The 21,761-nt window shown below is 39.9% G+C and overlaps 2 protein-coding genes across 3 annotated transcripts in view; both read left to right on the top strand.

The window, feature by feature from the left end:
• pip5k1ca (phosphatidylinositol-4-phosphate 5-kinase, type I, gamma a) overlaps positions 1-14,038 on the top strand; it is a 52,570-nt gene extending 38,532 nt beyond the window's left edge. The window contains exons 16-18 of one of the 2 annotated variants that reach the window (XM_079574678.1): positions 3,186-3,417; positions 11,665-11,754; positions 13,496-14,038. In XM_079574678.1, the coding sequence (XP_079430804.1) occupies positions 3,186-3,417; positions 11,665-11,754; positions 13,496-13,498 (325 nt within the window). In that variant the 3' untranslated portion in view covers positions 13,499-14,038. The remainder of the gene's footprint in view (positions 1-3,185; positions 3,418-11,664; positions 11,755-13,495) is intronic. The other variant, XM_079574679.1, reaches the window with a different exon arrangement.
• Positions 14,039-18,412: 4,374 nt separating this feature from the next.
• LOC306976988 (ras-related protein Rab-11B-like) lies at positions 18,413-20,939 on the top strand. Its single transcript, XM_079575137.1, has 5 exons — positions 18,413-18,561; positions 19,268-19,463; positions 19,554-19,747; positions 19,829-19,909; positions 19,980-20,939. Exons 1-5 carry the CDS (start codon positions 18,522-18,524, stop codon positions 20,123-20,125), a joined length of 657 nt encoding a protein of 218 aa, XP_079431263.1. The 5' UTR covers positions 18,413-18,521; the 3' UTR covers positions 20,126-20,939.
• Positions 20,940-21,761: the final 822 nt, after the last annotated feature.

Genomic DNA, 21,761 nt, shown 5'->3' with positions numbered 1-21,761 from the left:
TCATGTGAGTGAGTTTGTGCAGAGCGGCTCGGCTGTTATAAATAACTGTCTCACCTGAGCAAAGGCTGCCCCTGGATTAGCAACACACTTTCAGACATTATTACACAGCAGAGCGGCCTGACCTGTCTGACTGTGTGTGACCCGGGACGTATCTAGACCACAGTGTTCGGGTGAGGGGGAGTGAAGACACGCCGTGCACATACATGTAAATCTGTGCACAGCGTGTCCTTATGGGGAAGTGGACTTAGCATGGGGGGACCGGAGAAGTAGGGCAGTGGAGCAAAACGCCCCAGGCTGCTCCCATAAATGCAAAATGAACCGACGGTTTTAATTTCTGCTATGCCAAACCTCAGCAACAATAACACAACTGTTTCTAGATGAAGGTTCTTGAGTCGTCGTCTGTACTCTGAGGTTGTGGGACGTTTCATCCAAGAAGCTTCATCAGCAACACAAACAGCGATTTCTGTTATTTTGACAGTGAATAGATGACTGCCCTCTGGCTGTACAGGCCAAGCCCCTCCAATCCAAAAAGCATGCCCTGACAAATGCAACCCAATATAAATCAATCCAACTTCATTTATACTGCATGTTTCAACAACCAAGACAGTCTATAAAGTGCTGCAGACACAATAGGATTCATGTAAAAAAAATAATAGAGAAGAATAGATAGAGATGAATAGAGAAGCTCACTTTCTCCAGTTCTGTATTACCCAAATATAAAAGCCTCTTGAAAAAGTGTCAAAAGAGCGGTGAAAACGAGGATGAAAACACAAAACAAAAATGTAGCAAAAGAGAGACAAAAAACAACAACAAAGCTGCAACAAAAGAGCAAAAAACATGACAGAAAAGTGACAATAACAAAAGAGAAAAGTGACAAGAAAGTGATACAAAAAAAACTCTATGAAAACACAACAAAAAAGCAACATAAAAAGAGACAAAAACAGGACGAAAACGGTGACAAAATTGTGCCAATAAGTTACAAATGAAGCGTACACTGTTGCTCTCCATTCAAATAAGCTTTTAGATTTGGATTGGTTAAGACAAGGGGTTAGAGGTTAAAAGCCAGCGAATAAAAGTAGGTTTAAAGAAGAGACACTCCTATCAAGCATTCATGAACAAATAAAGGGTTTTTTGTCTGTATATCCATCAGGTGTGTATACCTTTTATTTCTTGTTTTGCACAGATTATCTTTTTGATGACCTGACCCACTGTCATGTTTGGCGCCATTCACTGCTTTACGTTGCTTTCGGTCTCGTAAATATCAATCTAGAGCTCTCTTTTCTTTCTCTGCACAAGCATTGAAAAGGTAGTTTTGAAATGCACTGTGAGCTGATGGCATCACACCTTGCATTGTCTGTATTCTTCATATTTTATGGCAATGAATAATTAAATAGTTCCGCTCCTCAGACTGTCAAAAATGCATTATTCCATTCATTGTCATTTACCCTAACGCTGATCTGCATTCTGTGTATCAGAAAGTGGAAAAGCATCATTCAGGGTTATGCTTTGGGTGAATAAAGATGTCACATAAATGATGCATTAGGCCAAGCCCGTCTGGATACCCCGACGCAGAGGGGTAGAGGTGCTGAGGGGCAGAAGTGGGGTAAGCGTGGATCGGGGTGTGGTTGCCGAGGGAAACCGTGTCCTTCTAAAGGGAGAGGAGACGGAGGCTGTGGCTAGACACATGTCCTGAGGCGCTGGAAATGACTGAAGGGCGGAGGAAGAGGGAGGACGGAGGGCAGGCAGAAAACAGGGAAGACGACGACCATGTGACTGAAATCATTTATTCAGGCTGGAGTGGCTTAGACTGTGGTTTAGGGAAGGTTTTATTATTTCATATAAGAATACATTGTGTGATAATTACGTAAGAAAAGACAAAATGGCGGATGAGTGGCAGCTTCAAACAATCTTATCTGAGCAAAAGGTGTAAAAGGTGTGAGAGGAAGAGAAAAAGGGAAAGAGTTGAGATTTGTGCTCCTGCAGCCAAACAACCGCTGTGCTTTTTCCTGTCGCGAAGCCTCTCAAAGGGAGAAACTGCCAAAGCAAAGTGGATGTGTGTAAATCCTTCCTAATAGTAGCTGATCTGGCAAGAAACAATATAGGATTGTGAGGCAGCCGACGGCCAGCTGGCACATCTTTGGGCTTAAGCTGCTGAACCACGCGCTCACACAGCTGTTGAGTTTAGCTGCCCCAGACTTGTCCAATAAAGGCACAGACACGATGCCAAGTGACCCAATTAATGGCCCTTAATGTAGAAATCTGCTGCGCTAGCGTCTCCGTGGAAACAGGTCTTAAAAGTCCATAAAGGTATTACGACGATACATTATTTAAGTTGTACTTTCAGATGAACTATATTTTTAAGTGTTGAGGCTTTTGCTTTTTATTAGTGGGTGACTTGGTCCAACGCTTCACTTTGTTTAACCTCTTAACTCCCACCTGAACCGAGCATATTCTCCAGTTTGGCTTTACTCAAATCTAAACGCTTCTTGAAAAAAGTGAAGTGACAAAAGAGCATCAACAACGTGCCAGAAAATCAACAATAACACAATAAATAAACAAGCGACAAAAACGCAATGAGGGTGACAAAAAAAGTGACCAAAACATGACAAAAAGGCATCAAAAAAGCATTGGAAAAAAATGATGAAAAAGCTAAAAAATAGTCAAAAACCTACAAAAGTATCACAAAAAAATACAAAATATGACAAAAAACTACACAATATGACAAAAAAAACTACAAAATATGACAAAAAAATACAAAAATATGACTAAAAAACTACAAAATATGACAAAAAAACCTACAAAAATATGACTAAAAAACTCAAAAATGTGACTAAAAAAACTGCAAAAATATGACAAAAAAAACCCTACAAAAACATGACCAAAAAAATACAAAAACATGACCAAAAACACTACAAAAATATGACCAAAAAGCTTTAAAATCATGAGTAAAAAAGGTCTTTGAAGGTCTTACCTTTCAAATGAGGCTACACTGGCCTGCTGGCTGTACACTCCAGTCGAGCAGCTTTAGATTTGGGTAAAGCTGAACTGGAGAAAACGTGCTCAGTTAAGGCGGGGGGTAAGAGGTTAACAGGACGTTGTACGGTTCAGCTTCTTCTCTGCACATCTCTGTGACTCCTTGTTCTGTGTCTCAAACATAACCAATCCCTCTGCTTTTTTTTTTGCAGTGAGCTCCAGGAACTAGACTGCGCCGGAGCAGAGGCAGCCGTCCCGTGCAGCTCCATCGACCCTGAAGTCCCCTCGTCCTTGGTGACAGTGTGTGCGGACGTGCCCCCCTCCAGCCCCAATGTGGTGGTGGTGGAGGACGCAGAAACCCCCAGCCAAGTGTCCGGGTCGGGGTGCACCAGCCAGGCCTCGGTGGACGACGAAGACGACGTGCCAATCACAGATATTTACCTTGTAAGATTCAGAGCATACACGCTACATGAAACTACAGTATGATCGTATGACGCCATTTTCATTGCCATTGCCATACACATAGCTGTGTTACATTACAGTGTTTTCACTGTTTAAGGGACAAATGTTACATGTGTGTTAGTCTAGCCCGGTTACTGTCATTAGACAAAGCAAATACTGAAGTTCTAACTAAAAATGTCCATATTAGTCTTGACCTCTTACCCCCCGCCTTAACCGAGTGTTGTTGCCGTGTTGTTGTCACTTTTTATGTGTTTTTTTAGCCCATTTTGCCAATTTTTCATTACGTATTTGTCACTTTTTTTGTCTTTTGTTGCGTTTTCATCTCGTTTTTTTTGTTGCTTTTTTGTCACATTTTTGTCGCTTTTTTTCGTCTCCTTTTGGTCTTGTTTTTGTCTTGTTTTTGACAGTTTTATGACGCTCTTTTGTTGCATTTTCATCCTCATTTTTGTAACTTTTTTGTGCCTTTTTTGTCACATTTATGTCACTCTTTTCATCTCATTTTCGTCTCATTTTTATCTCGTTTTTGTCTAATTTTTGCCTCGTTTTTGACACTTTTTTGTCGTTCTTTTGTTGCGTTTTCATCCTCGTTTTTTGTTACTTTTTGGTGGCTTTTTGTCATGTTTTTGTCACTCTTTTCCTCTATTTTTCTATCTTGTTTTTGTCTCATTTTCGTCTCATGGTCATCTAATTTTCGTCTCATTTTTGTCTCGTTTTTGACACTTTTTTGTCGCTCTTGTGGCTTTTTTGTCACTCTTTTTGTCTCATTTTCATCTAATTTTTATCTCGTTTTTATCTCGTTTTTGTCTCGTTTTCAATTTTCGTCTCGTTTTTGTGGCTATTTTTGTCGCTGTTTTGTTGCCTTTTCATCCTCATGTTTGTCCCTATTTTGAAGCTTTTAGATTTGGGCAAAGCCGAGCGTAGAAAATGTGCTCGGTTCTGATGGGGATTAAGAGGTTCACTCAGATTAAATGCATCACGCTCAATATCAGGCAAACCACAGTCATCCATCCCATACGATATCGATGACTTTTTAGAAATGCTACATCCTGAATACTTTAGGCACTACAGCAGTTGTCGACTTCTCTGAGCTGTGGTGTTTTCCTACAGCGGCGTTAACAGGAGGACCTCAGAAACCCATTGTAATCCAGCTGGTATGAGAAACATGGTGTGAACTTATTGCTAACAGTTTGCAGTGATTGGGCTGTGGTGGTGGTGTTGGTCTGACTCATAATGCTGTGTTCACTTTACTTTTGTCTGACGATTGCACCTGGAGTGAGTCACTTTGGTGTGAAATGTTTCTGTTATTTTGCTCTTTTTGACGATTGTCGGAAGAAAACTTTATTGGGTTATTATCAAACGGCTGGTCTACGTCTCTTGTCAACACGGAATTAATGTTCCACTTTTTGCACTATACAAAGATGAATTAGCCAGTGTTGCTTATACATAGAAATAAGTCAACCAGTCTTTTATTAGGAAAAGCTGAAGAATTCTGAACACATTAACCCCTTAAGCCCCGCCTTAAAGCAGAACTTTTCCTTTTCGTAGTCACTCTGGGGGTAATACAATTTGGGGGGTCTTTCATCTCCCCCTGCTCTGGCTCGGAAGCCCCAATACGCACTAATGGAATCACGAAGAAGAAGCTAACAGGCTAACAGGCAAAGCTAACTGCGGGCTAGCGCCACTTAAACAGTATTTACAGTCAAGTCTGAGTGAGAAAAATTATCTCCATTATGTAATTGGTTGTACAATGTCCCTCTCTCCCTTTGTCTTTTCTGTCAGCGCAGTATTTACTCCCACGGACAATTAATGAGTAAAAAAAAAAACGCAACATGCTACGACACCTGCAGTGGCGCTTATGGCCTCTAGCGGCAAGAGTTACTAAGTACTGCTTTAACCAAGTGCATTTTGGCATTACCCTAATCTAAAAGCAAAAACATGCCGGAAACGCAACAACAACACACACACAAAAAAGCGATTAAAGAGTGATGAAAACACAACAAAAAAGCCACAAAAATGAGATGAAAGGTGACAAAAATGGCAACGAAAAAGCAACAAAAAACGAGAGATAAAAAGAAAAAACCCTTTAAAAAACACGACAAAATGTGACAAAAACTCACAACTAAAGAGTGATAAAAAAGGAACAAAGAATCAACCACAAAAGAGCATCAAAAAGGTGAGATGAATAAGTGACCAAAAACACGACAGAAGCACTTAAAAAAAATTCAACAAAAAAAGGGGCAACGACGGTTTTGTAGGTCTAAGCTTTCAAATGAGGCGTTGCACTGGCCTACAGGTTGTAAGCGCTAAAGGCAAGAAGCTTTTCGATTTGGGTAAAGCCAAAAATGGGGAGAAACTGTGCTTGGTTTAGGCGGGGGTTAAGAGGTTAACTTTACAAATGTGGGAGTACTCTGCAGCACAACTACAGCTTTTTGCAGCCCCTTTTCTATATGATTGCCAAGAAAATACTATGTCTTGGTTGTTGTCATGGTTATTTACTGCCTTTATAGTGGGATTAGTTTTATACCCATGAAATAAAATAGGTGCATGTCCGTGTTATTACCATTAGTTACATGTTACACCTTTAGATACCAGGCTGTTTCCCTCCCCATGCTATTGCTGTGTTTCGAAGTGATTGTCGGAGAGTGTGATCAAAGGCTGAGCATTTAAGGTAAAACTCATTTAAAAATCTGGTGGTGAAATCGGCCTCTCCACTGAGTGTCAGGTGCGGTGCCAGCGATCGCAGTAACAGATAGAAATGTTCTCACTTAACAGAAACAGAGCTTCAGGCCGGTGTCTCCTGTCAACATCGAAACTCACTCCACAGTCACCGAGTTCACAACTGTCTTTCCACTGTGGCGTGAAGAAGCACCGAGAAATTAATTTGAATATTGAAAAAAAAATGTATCTCTTCCAAATTCTATCAAATCAGTCATATAAAAACTACAGAACACTAGGTCCACAGCTCCGAGCTCAGATCGTACTTGTTTTGCCTCGTGGCCCGTTCGTGCTTCAGAAACAGATGACACACAGCAGGCGGGGGTTTGAACGCCGCGGGAGGCAAACACTGACAAATGGAGTTTCACTGCAGACACTTCAGGCAAAAGTAGAAAAGATACGAGGCCGCCACCAACATGCTGAAGACACAGAGGGAATGATAGACTTGTGTTTTGGACATGATCAGTATTTCTTAACTACTAACCAAATCAAAGTACCTCAGTGCCAAACATTCAGCTTTTTTTTATTACTGCACATGAAAGAACTGAAGAATAACAGGAGATTAGATTAGTTTATTGTTTGAGACTTCATGTGATGTCTTAAAGTGCATATGACACATTAGACACAGTTTTTGCTAAAATATAGTTAGCATAATTCTTTATAAGATTTTGCTTTAGTTTGGCCATTTTTGTGATGTTTAAAGTTTCACTTCTTTATTGGACTCTGACCGGAAGTGACATAGAAAAAGGTAAACAATTTTACACTGTTGCCGTGCCAACCATGTTAAGTCAATAGATCGCCCATATATAATCATGTTTGAAAACAAAATAACAATTTGGGGGGAAATAGTTTGGAGAAAAATCTAAACTTTCTCTAATTATTCAAAAACTACTTTAGCAATGCTGAATTATGAATATAGTTTTCTACTAAATAAAGATACCAAGAAACGGAGAAGCCAAGTGCTTCATGATGCTACATGTTAGCGCGTGCTATGACTGGCGTTTTTTCGCTTCTACTGAACAATCTGCTGTGAATAAACATCCATATGGACCGGATTTAGACACGACTTTATTTGTATGTGATAAATAAGTTTATATTTCACCAGAAAATGGCTAAAAAGTGTGAAAAACTGTGTTTCCCAGAAGATTATATTTTCTCCCTCGGCGAAGCCACGCCCCTTCTATGACGAGATGCCTTCTGTATCTATCTTCTATGTCAGCAGCTTAAAAATTCAAATAAAAATAACTTTTCTGCTCAACATTTCTTCATTAAATTGCTGCTTCAGTGAAAAAAATTATAATTATACCACTGATGAACATGCAACTGATGTTATCCTTCTAAACAAGCGTCAAAAGAATTCAAACCCCATGCACTTTAAAGGTTTTCCCCAAATTACAGTATTTTATTTGCCAATTATTGTTCTGGCCCAAATAACTTGTACTTGCATGACGTATTTGTTCCAAATGCCACATAATAATGACACCGAGGAGCTAAGGTTAAGGCAGGGTCGCTCAGCTTTTCAATAATTCAGCCCCAGTTACGAGTCTCAACGTTCGCTTTCCGTCCCTATTTTCGACACCTTTCCTTTTACCTTGTATCTTCTTTTGCTTTCATCCATTTAGCGCTATTTCGCTTCCATCTTTCTTGCGCTTCCTATATTGTTAACGTTCGCTATTGGAACTCGCGGCACGATGAAAATACAATCTGCCAGACTGTCAGCGCTGACTCACCCGCAAATTTACGGCTGCATCGAACACATTCACAAACACTTTTTCCATTTTCACCTCTGAGTGCTTTTTGGATAGTGTTACCTCTATTTTTTCCCTCCAGCTTTATATTTCTGTCTTGTCTTCTTTCTTTTTTTTTTGTCCATCTGTCATGCACCTCTCCCGTCAGTTTCCCGATGGCAGGACATGGGTGGTGTCTCCTTTTCGCCAAAAGAGGAAGTGCCAGCTGAGTTGGCCCGTAAGTGTGTCCAGACAGTGCCCCCAGGCCTGGCTGGGACACTTCACTGAACCCCCTCCCCTGTTTAGACGCAATGGCAGTGTCATAGTGTGTAATCTCCTGTTAGTGCAGTAGTGCATTTATAGATGTTGCTATTTATAGACGTCAAATGTTGCTATAAACAAATTATTTTATGCACCTGCTTCTGTGGCTTTAGCAGATTTTCTAGTGATAGATATTTTCATGAATCTGAAATAGCTCAATAACTAAGAAGGGACTGGAGAGGACGCTGTGCTCCACATTTTTAACCTCTTAACCCCCACCTTAACTGAGTGCTTTTTCTCCAGTTCGGCCGGCCTTACCCAAATTAAAAGTTTATTTTCCTTGCGTTATTGCTGTCACTGTTTTAATTCTTTTCTCCCATCGCATTTTTGCCACGTTTTCCATCGCTTTTTTGTCAGTTTTTGTTGCACTTTTTCATCACATTTTTGTGGCTCTTTCGTTGTCACTTTGTCAATGCTTTGACTTATTTTTTGTTCAAGACGCTTTTATTTGGGTAATGCTGAACTGGAGAAAATGTGCTCAGTTAAGGTGGGGGTCAGTGTCACCCATGGTTACGAGTCATCCAAAAATATTCGTAATGATATTCGTCAATTAAATGAAACCTTTGTAATTTATATCATACTAGATCCATTTTTCTATGAAATACATAAGCCTACCCTACACTTTATTGGCTGAATACAGTGACGCGTCAGGGCCTGAAACTTTTCTCTCCTCCACATTAAGGATTAATGGATATTATAGGCCAAAGGCTGATGGGGGGGCAGCCACATCCACCCGCACCCCTAGTTCCAACCTCTATGCCCCAATGACACTATGATGAGCATTTACTACTTTTAAAAAAGCGAGTCAGGAAGCGGGTCGGGTACTATATATTTTTTTTTTTTTGTGGTCCGAGTTGCGGGCGGGTTAGTTGAAGACGTCGGTCGGGTGCGGGTTGTTCATACATTGACCCGCCCATCACTGGTGGGGGTTCAGAGTTTGACGCCCATAATCCATCATCATCAAAGTGTGTTCATCACCACGCCATCGAAGTGAAAGTTTGTTATTATCCCAGAATCCTGTTCAGCCCTGTCTCTCACACCTCACCGTCTATTCTTTACAGACATAAAACAAAAATGCTGAGGTAGCTGCCAGAATGTCATTAAGCCAAAATTTTGCATGACACTGTTTAAATCAATGACCCTTCAGTAAAAAACACTCTTTTCATATTATTCTTACTAGAAACCAGATCCCCTGCTGCGGCTTTCTGGTGCACGTTGCCGTTTTGTTTGCTTTGTGAAGGTGTTTGAGTGTGGCTTGTAGTGTAAAAAATGCCTATCTGCTCCCTGCGGTGAAGACGCGGCGTCACTGTAGGCGTAAAAAACAAAAGCCGAGGAGACGCTTCTTTATTTGATTTTCGTGTTTACTGACAGCTCGACTCATCCCTGCAGCATCAGTGTGGCTCGTGTAAGATTTGTGCTTGAGAAAGGCGGCCCACTCCTCCTCCGTGAATGTGTCGAGCATAAACCGATCGGGCGTATCATTATGACCACTGACAGAGGAGTTCAATAATAGATTATCTCTGCTTCATGTGTTAGTGCTGGGTCGTGTTAGGCAACAACAGTTCAATTGTGTGGTGTTTCTTGTCAGCGGTGGTCGGTTTTTTCGTGCGTAAAGGAAACGTGACTGCGGTAAATCAGTTTAGTGCAAGGCTTAACCTCTTAACCCCCACCTGAACCGAGCACACCTTCTTCTGAACCGAGCACACCTTCTTCTTGGCTTTACCCGAATCTGAAAGCTTCAAAATGACGTCGAAAACAAGGATGAAACACAACAATTTTTTTTACAAAGAAGCGACAAAAGAGTGACTAAAACATGTCAGAAAAGCAACAATAATACAAGGAAAAAGTGACTAAACAGCGAGAAAAAGGTGTTGAGAAAACATGACACAAAAACTACAAAAAAACTACAATAACATGACGCTAAAACTATTTAAAAAACTACAAAAACACGACACAAAAACTACAAAAAAACTACAAAAAACACGACACAAAAACTACAAAAACACCACACAAAAACAATTTAAAAAACTACAAAAACACAACAAAAAACTACAAAAAAAACTACAATAACGCGACACAAGAACTACAATAACACAACACAAAAACTACAAAAAAAACTACAATAACATGACACTAAAACTATTTTAAAAACTACAAAAAAACTACAATAACGCGACACAAAAACTACAAAAAAACTACAATAACATGCCACTAAAACTATTTAAAAAACTACAAAAACTACAATAACATGACACTAAAACTATTTAAAAAACTACAAAAACTACAATAACATGACACTAAAACTATTTAAAAAACTACAAAAAAAACTACAAAAAAAACTACAATAACATAAAAACAAAAACATGACAAACTATTGACAAAGCTACAGAAAACATGACACTAAAACTACAAATGAAACTACGAAAACACAACACTAAAACTACAAAAACACAAACAAGGAAATCTACAAAAACACTTCAAAAAAGGCGGTAACAAAAAAGTTTTGTTGTTACACTGTCTCCAGTCAAGAAAGCTTTTAGGTTTGGGTAAAGCCGGACTGGAGAAAATGCGCTCGGTTGAGGCGGGGGGTAAGAGGTCAAGGGGAATAACCGGCCAATCAAACGGCTGTGTTAATATCATCATAAAAATCATGTTCATGTAAGATACTGTGTTCACATTGAAATACAGCAACACATTTCCCTTTTTCTCTCCGGACCCTTCACAAAACCCTGTGCTCTAAACAAAGTCCAATCAACGTGCTTTCAAACTGCAACTGGAAAGTCTAATTTCATGCATCATGTGAGCTGTGAAAGTGTGTTCAAAGAGCTGTAATGTCCCAGTGCTTTGACAAAGAGAGTAGTGTTTTTGGGGACTGTGTGCAAACCTTGAATCGTGTTTTGACAAGCAGAGAGTTAGAAATGAGAAGCAACAGTTGGTGGTTTTGTGCTGTCAATGGTATTCAGTGTTTTATCAATCAATACAAACTGTGTTATTAGCTACAATTTAGAAGGATAGCTGGTTGTAAAAGGACGTTGAGGATGCAGCTTGTGACTCTCCTAGCATCCCTCTCCTCCCTCCCACTTCCTGATCTCCTCCCTGCTCCTCATACTCCCTGTTTGGCTGCGGCACCTCATCTTTCACATTTGGGACAGTTTAGAGATGTCACTCAAAGCATATGTAGACATTATTGCATTCCCTTTTCTCAGTAATGCATCTTTATGTACTTTGCTAACTACTAAAAGGATATTACCACATCCTTTTTGGACATTTTGACTTGATGTTTCAAATCACACTTTTCCGATGTCTCTCAGCATCTCCTAATGCATCCCTAACTTTCATTTCCTGTCTTGTCCTCTCTTCTTTGTCTATCTCCCCGCCCCCCCTCCGCCTGCCCCTGCTGCTTGTCATGTGTGGTCCTTTCCCCCTGTCTCTCTGGCGCCCTCTGCTGTGGTGGGTGTGTAAAAAGCCTCCAGAGGACAAGACCTGGGTGTACTCTCCGCTACACTATGCCTCAGAGTCTAAAGCCGTGCCCGAGGGGGATTGGGAAAATGAGACAGTAAGTGATAACAAAAATAGTTTCTAGATTGTGGAGGTATGTAGCTGTAAGAAATGCGGGTAGGCTGCATCAAAACATTTTCATCTGCACCGTTATTACAGGGGGAGATGGCCGCTGTGTGATCATTTAGTCCATCTCATGTGAATCTTAACAACAGCTTAGTATTTTCCACATGATTCACTTCAGATGCCATTTCAAATGCATGCTGCTAGATGTGCTCAAATTACTTTTGGTTTTATTTGAAGTGCAAGTGTTGTAACCTGCTCTTTCTTTCCTCAACGGGAACTATAGGCTACCGCTAAACCTTATAGAACTGGGACACGCTGGGTTATGTGGTGGGACGGACTTGAGAAATGAAAATTCAAAGTCAAGAGAGCTGCTGCCCCCTATAGATTAAAATACTAAAAAAAAGAAGGACAGGACCTCTTTTAATAGTTCACCAGTGTAATGTACCACTTATAGAGCCACGCGCTAAATTATACGTATAAGAAGTGGAAGAGCAAAAAACAGAAATTACCAAAGAAACCGCTAAACATTATAATGAAGTCAATAAACGGACATGATCTTACAACTTCCTTGTTGCGGTTCCTCAAATGTTTTGTAAGAAATATATTCTATAAAGGTCTTCAATGACGGTTGTTGAGTCATCTTCTGTGCCCTGTAGTTGAAGTGTAGAACGTTTCGCCTCTCGTCCAAAAGGTCTTTGATGTCCAATAGGCAGGTAATTAGCAGCTCAAGACTGGGTGTGAGTTGGGTTGTTAGGACTTAGAACTACAAAGACCTAGAACTACAAAGATGTTTACCCACAGTTGAGAGTAGCTGTTAATAAAGGGGAGGGACTGAGCCAAGCTTAACTCCTCCCTGTGGTCTTTGTCTGGTCTGCAGGCTGAGCATAAACTTTAGTGTCGCTGACGAAGCCTTTTGGATGAGAGGCGAAACGTTCGACACTTCAACTGCAGAGAACAGAAGACGATTCAGGAACCGTCATTGAAGATGAACAACTCCTGTACGACTGAGAGCCTATAGCCATGTTCTGTAAAGAGTAAACATGCGCTTTACAGGGCTGCACAATTTTGGAAAAACATGCAATTTTTCTTTATTGCAAGTCTGGTATGCATTTCAATATACAGGTGCTCGTCATTGACTTCTGTTATTCAACTTAAACTGTGAAACTAATATATGATGAACTCATTACATGCAAAGTGAGATATGCAGCCTTTATTTGTTATCATTTTGATAATTATGGCTCAGCTTGTAAAAACCCCAAAATAAGAATGGACTGTAAATCATAATCATCAAAATTATAACAAACAAAGGCTCGACATATGTCACTTCGCATGTAATGAGTCTATATCATATATTAGTTTCACATTTTAAGAAGTAAATGCACTTTTTCATGATATTTTAATTATATGACGAGCACCTGTAGGTTTATAGAGGCATAAACTAAAAGGTTAGCAGATTTTATACTCTAGATTATAGAATCGCATGGAGAAAGGATATATTGTATGTAAAGCATATTCTATTGCAGACTTTACAACTGGCTCACTGCAAACATTCAAAGTCCGATTCACTCACACTTGTGCAGCCTTCCCTTAAAAGACCTCAAAAAAACTGCTGGTGCTGGACTGGTTCCCGCATCCTCTGTTCTAAACTTCTCGATTTGATTCAGTTGCAATGTAAATGTAAATGTATGCACATAATCTTCACAACACTAATCTGACTTTCTGTCCCTCCACAGTAAACCCTGGTCCTGACGGAGAGAGAAAAACATCTGGAGGAGTCTAAGCTCAGACTCTCCCTCAGTAGCACCAGGATCCCGGTTTTAATGAACTCATATTTGAAAAACTGATCACTCCTGGAGGGTCAAAGGCGGCTCTAGCCCGAGAGATCCTGACCGTGAGGACGACCACCGCAAAGACTGAACCGCTGAGTAAATATGTGTAATAACTGTAACATAAACCTCGTATCTGTCTGATAACAAAGAGTCGCCATCATTTACTGTCCTCCTTCAATCTGTCAAGTCTTAATCGATACTGACTCCACACAAAGCAATTCATGGATAAATCAATCACGAGCCCCCGTTTTACTGAATATCAAGGTTTGGGGTTGACTTTCGTAACCGTGTGCTATCTCTAACCAGCAGAAAGCAGTGTCCACAGAGAGATCACTGATGTAAATGTGCCAAGGACTGAGGGGCGGGGCTTATAAGAGCTCGAACCACAGACTCAAAACAGTGAATATCCCCTCATGGGTTCAACATGATATTATTTGTCGATTGTTTTTGAATTGGTATCATTATTTATGTTCAATGTTTTGTTTCATTTTTATTTATTATTATTTCCCACTAATAACTGAACATTTCTGTCTTTATTTGCACCCAAAGAAAACGAAAGTACTCACTCATTTTTACTTTTCTAGTGTTTTTTTCATGTAAATTCAACATTATTGCATTTGTCACTTTGTTTTTTTTATATACATTTTCTAGAGTTCATTCATATATCCTTTCTTCACACGCTTACTGTGTCTTTTATCAATGAAAAAATAACAATCTCCATGGTCTTGTTTACACGTTCACATGTTCTCGTCGAAGTAACCCACGTTTTTTAAGCGACAGTTCTCGTCCTCGTCTCAGCTCATCAGTCCACAAACACAGTTGTGGTTTTAAGTGTTTGCAGTCAGTCGTGTATAAGTGTATCTGTTGAATGAATGCAGCACATCACACAGTGTCTCTTTATGAATGGGTTGAATGTTTGTTTGCACTTCCACAGGGGGGACCTAAGAATTATCCAGTGATAGGGGCCAAACATGACATTGCAGATTTTGTGGAAGCGATTTCAGTTGTTTAATTTAAGAACATATACAGCGTTATGTGGCAAATTCATAATTTAAAACAAAAGCTGCATTCATTACGCTACAATAGAACATTAAAATTAAAAGGTTTGGATTAAAAGAAAAGAAAAATATAATCCTGAAGTTTGAGACAGACGGCATCTCATCATAGAAGGGGGCGTGGCCTCCCCAAGGGGGAAAATAGAATCTTTTGAGAAATACCATTTTTCACAGTTTTTAGCCATTTTCTGGTGGAATGTGAACTTATTTACCACATACAAATAAAGTCAAGTGTAAATCAGGCCCATATGGATATTTTCTCACAGCAGATTGTTCTGTAGAAGTGAAAAAACGGCAATCATAGCTAGCACTAGCATTAGCATGATGCTAACATGTAGCATCATGTTAGCATTCTCCGTTTTTTTATGTATTTATGGGCTGTTGAGCCACTTTGCTCCTCTCCATGTCTTTGTATCTTTATTTAGTAGAAAACTATATTCATAATTCAGCGTTTGTTAAATGCAAAATTGTTTTCCCCCTTAACTGCTTTCAAACATGACCTTATATGGGCTGTTCCAGAGATGCCGTCTGTGTATTCAGACCGTCCATAGTTGTGCTCTTTATAAACATTCGTAGATGTTTAGGTTCGTGCTAAATAACATCCATCGCCCACTGATACAGAAAGGTGCTGCGTATTTGAGCCTGAGTGTAGATATTTTGGAGAATAAAAGAATAGGAACGTTTCAGATCCACAACATATTAACATAGGCATAACTCGAGGGGCATGAGTACCCCCTGTACATACTATACAGGGCAACTGTGGCGCCAGAGGTTACACGAGTTCAAAAACAAGGGCGTTGTTGGGTCACTCCTTGCCATACCAAGTGCTTACTCTCATTGTGTCTTTGGGCAAGACACTTCACCCATATTGCCCACGACCAATGGCCAATGGCTGTAAACTTGTGACAGGGAAGTGCGCCCTTAAAGGTGTGGAGTGAGGACTTTGTTTGCTTGGATGTTAAAACCATTTATTTTGGTACAGAGTAAAGGTCAAGCCTATGTCATACAGTATATTATATTCTTTGTAAAGAAAAAAAAAGTGAAGTGAACCATTGAAATAAGAACATATTTCCACTGTGCTCTTTCAGCGACTGATATGCACCCGTTTTTTAATAATCAATGTACTTTTTGTCTGTTTACGTTTCGCTTCTTACATTTTCTATTCTGACCAGATTTCCAGAGCTATATCTAAAGTTCACTTTCCATCCATGTAAAGTTTATGTTTTGTACTTTTTGTGCGTATTTGTCGCAAAAGCAGGACATATCAGTATCAACCGAGATGTCAAATTGTTCGGTTCATTCGATGTGTCACAAACGCCGGAGTGACGCAAGAGCAGCAATATTGTGTACGCTTTTTAGTTCATTGCCTTATTGAGAAACGTCGTAGGCCTGTTCATTTTTTCTCACTTGTGCTATTGTATTTAATTTAGTCTGTTGACGTGCTCCTGAGAATGTGTACATAAAATTATAAATACATATATAAAGATATACAAATATATTTTCCATTTGAATCGGAGAATATTATTTTTATTTTTGTTTTTATTTTTGCTGCTGGGCAAGAAACAATTGCGATCTACGACATTTTCTGTATCATATTCTTGTGTGTTCAATGAGAGGCGGCCGTTGTACATTTTAGGGCTTTAGTCTCGAGCTGTTTCTTTGTTTAAAAAAAAAAAAAGAAGGAGAAAAAAAAGAAAAGATGAACAGTTTTGTGGGATCTGCTGTAAAACATGAGAGTCTGTAGAGATTCTTCCAACTGTTCTGCTGTGTTTGTTGTGTACGTGTTTTTTCGCTGTGTGCCCTCATCCAATAGAGAGAGTCCTTTGCAGAGACATAGCATGATTCCCAAATGAATATGCAGATCAGAAACATGTAATTTATGTAGACCTGTTGTACATACATCTATTTACATGTGCGGGTAAATAGATGGCTCTGTGTGTGCGCGTGTGTGTCTGGACTCAGAAGGAAAACTAAATAAAAGATGTTCTATAAAATGCTGCCATGTATTGTTATGTGTTAAGAAAACTCTTCAAATATAGCGAAATATTCCTAATTGCAAGGACGGGTTTATGAAGGGGCTGACAGGGGCTAATCACCCGAGGCCCCGCAACCTGTCGAGCCCCTGGGTTTACAGGGGTTAAGCCCAGGGGCCCGGCAGGTTGAAGGGCCCCTGGGCATAAAGAGAAAAGTGCGGGCTCTAAACTAGTTCCCTCTGACTTTGCAAACTCCCTCACATTTATCGGATGATTTTTTACCTGAGAATAAACCAGGTCTAAACCAGGACTAAACCAGGTCTAAGCCAGGACTAAACCAAGACTAAACCAGGACTAAACCAGGACTAAACCAGGACTAAACCAAGACTAAGACTAGACTAAACCAGGACTAAGCCAGGACTGAGCCAGGACTAAACCAAGACTAAGCCAGGTTTAAACCAGGACTATAAGCCAGGGCTTAACCAAGACTAAACCCAAGACTAGACCAAGACTAAACCCAAGACTAAACCAGGACTAAGCCAGGAATAAACCAGGACTGAACCAAGACTAAACCAAGACTAAACCCAAGACTAAACCAGGACTAAGCCAGGAATAAACCAGGACTGAACCAAGACTAAACCAAGACTAAACCCAAGACTAAACCAGGACTAAGCCAGGAAAACGCCAGGTCTAAAACAGGAGGACTAAGACAGGAATAAGACGGGAATAAGCCAGGTCTAAAACAGGACTAAGCCAAGACTAAACATCATTATGTTAAACCGTTTTTTTTTTTAAACAAATTTGTATTTTATTTTAGTACTAGTACTATGTTGAAGAAGTTACTGCATGTTCAAATAAAATAATAATAGTTTATTCATCCTTTCATTGTAGAGCGAGAGAAATCCGACAGATATACAGTATATGTTCATATGCACAGATGTTGTTAAGGTACTATATGAATAAATATTGATTGATTACGAGGGGCCCTGAATAAACTTTAGCCCCGGGCCCATTTTACTGAAATCCGGCCCTGCTTTAATTGCCTATGCATTTAAACAAGTTTCCGAGTTGTGATAATAGATAATAGACTGCCAGTGTAAATCCTAACCGGGTTTCATTGTTATGTCCAAAGTTATAATGTAGAAAGGTCATCAACTTGGAAAGAAAATGAGGCAAGTAAACCAATTGTGGGAATTAGCAGCAATTGTAAACTAATGGAGATGGTAAAAGTTAAAATACTGGAGTTATTGTTCACATTAAAACACATAGACACCATAGTGTGTTATATGTATTTACCAGCAGTAACTCAGCAGCTAACGGAGTTGTTAACAGCTGCAAAGATGGCAGATCTCCATGGTAACTGTAGAATATAGATATTGATTTATTATTGTTAGGCTTAACTTTAAATACTTAATGGAGGGGTGAGTGTAACTGTTGTGTGATGACGCCACAATGAGATCATCACTTTACAAGACTACACCTGCTTCTGATCTCATCGGCTTAAATGCAATAAACAGCTGACTATGACCAAGAGGCTAATCTTCACATTGAAGCTGAACTGTTTTTTCTAAATCAAATACATTTTGTATTTACAACATACATTTACACCGAGTAAGTCCTATGATTGTGTAAATTGTGTTTTTGGTTGTTGTTGCCCAATTTTATAAGGGCGTCAGACAAAAACGAGTGCCTCCCACCGCATCCCTGTTCTAACACGATTGGTTCGTCTCATCGATGGGAGGAATCTGATTGGTCGATTTGGTTGTCAATCATAAAAGGACGCGACTCATTGGGCAAAACTGTGGCCGTGCAGCTCACGTGCTCAGTCCCTTCCTGATCTGCGCCAGATAGCTGTGTCTTGTTTTTATTTCTCAAATAGCGTTCAAAAAGGAACTAGTGAAGATGGGAGCCCGAGATGACGAATATGACTACTTATTTAAAGGTATTTTGCTTATCTGCACCTATTCATTACCGTCATTCGGTCTTTAGAAAGTTGCTTGCGATCGAAGAAACTGAGGAAGTGTCACTCCCCGATTAGCTCAGCAGCATTCGTTATGCTAATGTTAGCTTCTCTAAAGTAGCAAAAACAACATCCAGCTGTAACAATGAACCGGACAATCGCCGTTAAAATCCGACTGAGCGTTAATATAGCGTAGAGTTCATGTTGAAGATTGATACTACTTTGTCAAGTTTTACATTTACTAAATTCTTAGGAAGTAGCGCCCAATATTTGTAAAGATATCAATCGACATCCTACTATTTTACAGTTATCTGCAGTTTTCATATTTGTTGTGTATTTGGGGCATGCTATAATAATCTGGTGTAACGTTAATCAACGCTAGCTTCATTGGACAGAGTTGTAAGTAAGAGTCTGAGTTTCAGCAGCAACATCTAAAACATGAAATAATGTAAAAGGTTGAAAATGCCACCAAAATGAGAAATAATTCTGAAGAATACACTCACTGCATCTATTTAACATGTCATAATACAGATATAACAACCTGAGTAGAGGTACAAAAGTATTATAAACCTAATCTAAGAACCTCCGGTGCATTTAAGTATATATTTGAAAAAGAATTATAAAGACCCTCTATGATGTTAATTTAGGCGATATCTCATCCAAATGTTTTTTTATTTCCTTATTGCAGTTGTGCTGATCGGAGACTCTGGAGTGGGGAAGAGTAACCTCCTGTCTCGGTTCACAAGAAATGAGTTCAACCTGGAGAGCAAGAGCACCATCGGAGTGGAGTTTGCCACGAGGAGCATCCAGGTGGACGGCAAGACGATAAAGGCCCAGATCTGGGACACGGCTGGACAGGAACGATACAGGGCCATCACTTCAGCGTCAGTGTCAATGTTTTCCTTTATCCCTTTTCTAATCTGGTTTCTGAAAAGTGAAAATTGAATAATTAACCAGAACCATTTCCTCTGCAGATATTACCGAGGGGCGGTGGGGGCCCTCCTAGTGTATGACATCGCCAAGCACCTGACGTATGAAAATGTGGAGCGCTGGCTGAAGGAGCTGAGGGACCACGCGGACAACAACATTGTCATCATGTTAGTAGGAAACAAAAGTGATCTACGCCACCTCAGAGCTGTGCCCACAGATGAGGCCCGAGCCTTCTCAGGTACGTAAAGTTGAAGCCAATGTATAGTTATATAATTTATCAGAAGATTGTCATCCTCAAGCAACATTGTCTGCTTCCCAGAAAAGAACACGCTGTCATTTATTGAAACCTCGGCCTTGGACTCGACAAACGTTGAAGAAGCTTTTAAGAACATATTGACAGGTATCGGTGTTCGCGCAGGATTTTGAAATACGCCCGATTTCAAATAACTAAAATCCTTCCTGTTTTGCAGAGATTTACCGTATTGTATCTCAGAAGCAGATATCTGATCGATCTGGACACGATGACTCTCCCGGTAATAACGTTGTGGATATTAGTGTTCCACCCACGACAGACGGGCAGCGAGGCAACAAGCTCCCCTGCTGCCAGAGCGGGTGACTCCCCTGTGGCTCCCCTTCACACACCTTTATTACCTCTGCTTAACTTCGAGCATCCAGCTGCTGTCAATCAAACTTCAGAAACAGGTGGCTGTGGCCTCGCATTCCTCTTGCTGGGTTCCTCTTTGATCAGTCTTTGTCTTCCTCTTCTTTTTGAATGTATTTACAGCTGCGTAGTGGCAACACAAGCTATTATGGCGTGAAACCTGAAAGCTGTAGTGATTTTGAGTTCTAATTAGTGTGATGGTTCCATTGACCTGCTCTCGTTTATGGAGTGGAGAGGGATTATTTTGTGAGTAATTCGTCATCAGCAGTGAGACCCAATCTGCCTTTCGCATCAGGTTTAAAGACTGGAGCTTATTAATTATTTTCTGCACTGCGCTTCATGTGGCGTGAACCAGGGTCTGGCTGGTTGTGACTATCCAAAAATGGGCAAAAATTCAAAGTTGTGCGTGTGTGAAAGTGTGTGCGTGTGTGTGAAAGCGTGTTCAGATTCTTCTACACCAAAGCAAGTCCTCATCAGTGTCTTTTTTTTTTTTTCAGGTCTGATACGATAAATTGTAAATTATAACTGTAATAATAATTAAGCAATAAATTAAAATGTTAGGCACCTGTAATAAATGTGTACCTCTATAGCTTTTTGGAGCCAGTCTATTGCACTTGCGTCCTTTAATTTCAGCGAAAAAAACTGTTCATTCATGTGTATTTCTGTAGGTTCTTAAGGGAAACATGGTTGTGCTCTCAAAGTTGCGGGCCATGTTAAAAATGTAACGATTTCATTCGCAAATTGACACTACAATTAATAAATCACATTGTTAGCTGAAATGTCTGGTGTTTTTGTCTGCGTCTTGTGTTTTTTTTTTTTTGCTATATCACTGTTCATTTTAGGTTGCCATCATTTTAAAGCCACACCGTAGAACTTTACCCAATAAATAAAACAAATGCTTGTGTTTCAGTTTTAAGACAGACATTTTCCTCATTGAAAAATGCCTCATAAATGAACAAACAAACATGTGCCTTTGCTCAGCTCTCTTAAGACATGACTAACTTTACCAGGAGTGGGTACGTCTCCAGCTCGTCTCCATGGAGATGTGACTTAAATGGACTATACAAAATAATCTTGTATTTTACTCACCCTACATGTTCTAGCAATGTCCTAATGTGTAGAATGAGCCTCTAAAATCCTGCACTGTCACTCAAAAAGTTGTTACTTCGGGTCAAAGTGCCGTCATGCATGAACTTAATATAATAGGTGTATATAATAGGTGCACATATGACCTGAGGTGGCAGTAGTGAGTATAAAATGGCCAACTTGCATCTAACCCCTTTACGTCTGTAGAATTGGAGATTTAAATAGGTTAGGTTTTCATCCAACTCCATTCTTTGGTTCCCACTGCATTTTCTGTGTTGAACTGGTCGTTAGAGGCATGATTTGTGTTGATGGCAACAGTATAGTCCAAAATGTTGCGCAGTGGAGAGCTCAGGCTTTAACTGGACAAATACCTACCTAGTAATAGGTTTTTAATGTGTACAAAGCCAAAAAAAAGGGGTGTTGAAGCACGTTGATCTAAGAAATTAAGACACACATATCACAAGTTTAGTGAAAATGAATGGTTTAACGAGGTAAAACAAGAACA

The sequence above is a fragment of the Gobius niger genome, assembly GCF_951799975.1.
Source record: "Gobius niger genome assembly, chromosome: 17".
In the NCBI taxonomy this organism is placed as follows: domain Eukaryota; kingdom Metazoa; phylum Chordata; class Actinopteri; order Gobiiformes; family Gobiidae; genus Gobius; species Gobius niger.
The sequence above is the reverse complement of the archived record's forward strand: the minus strand, read 5'-3'. Positions and strand labels throughout refer to the sequence as shown.

Bases quoted from the DNA above. Each gene is read 5' to 3' on its own strand.
- LOC306976988 (XM_079575137.1), top strand. From the start codon at position 18,522: ATGGGAGCCCGAGATGACGAATATGACTACTTATTTAAAG. The intron at 19,464-19,553 runs GTCAGTGTCAAT...TTTCCTCTGCAG, and splicing joins TACAGGGCCATCACTTCAGC to ATATTACCGAGGGGCGGTGG. The intron at 19,910-19,979 runs GTATCGGTGTTC...CCTGTTTTGCAG, and splicing joins TTTTAAGAACATATTGACAG to AGATTTACCGTATTGTATCT.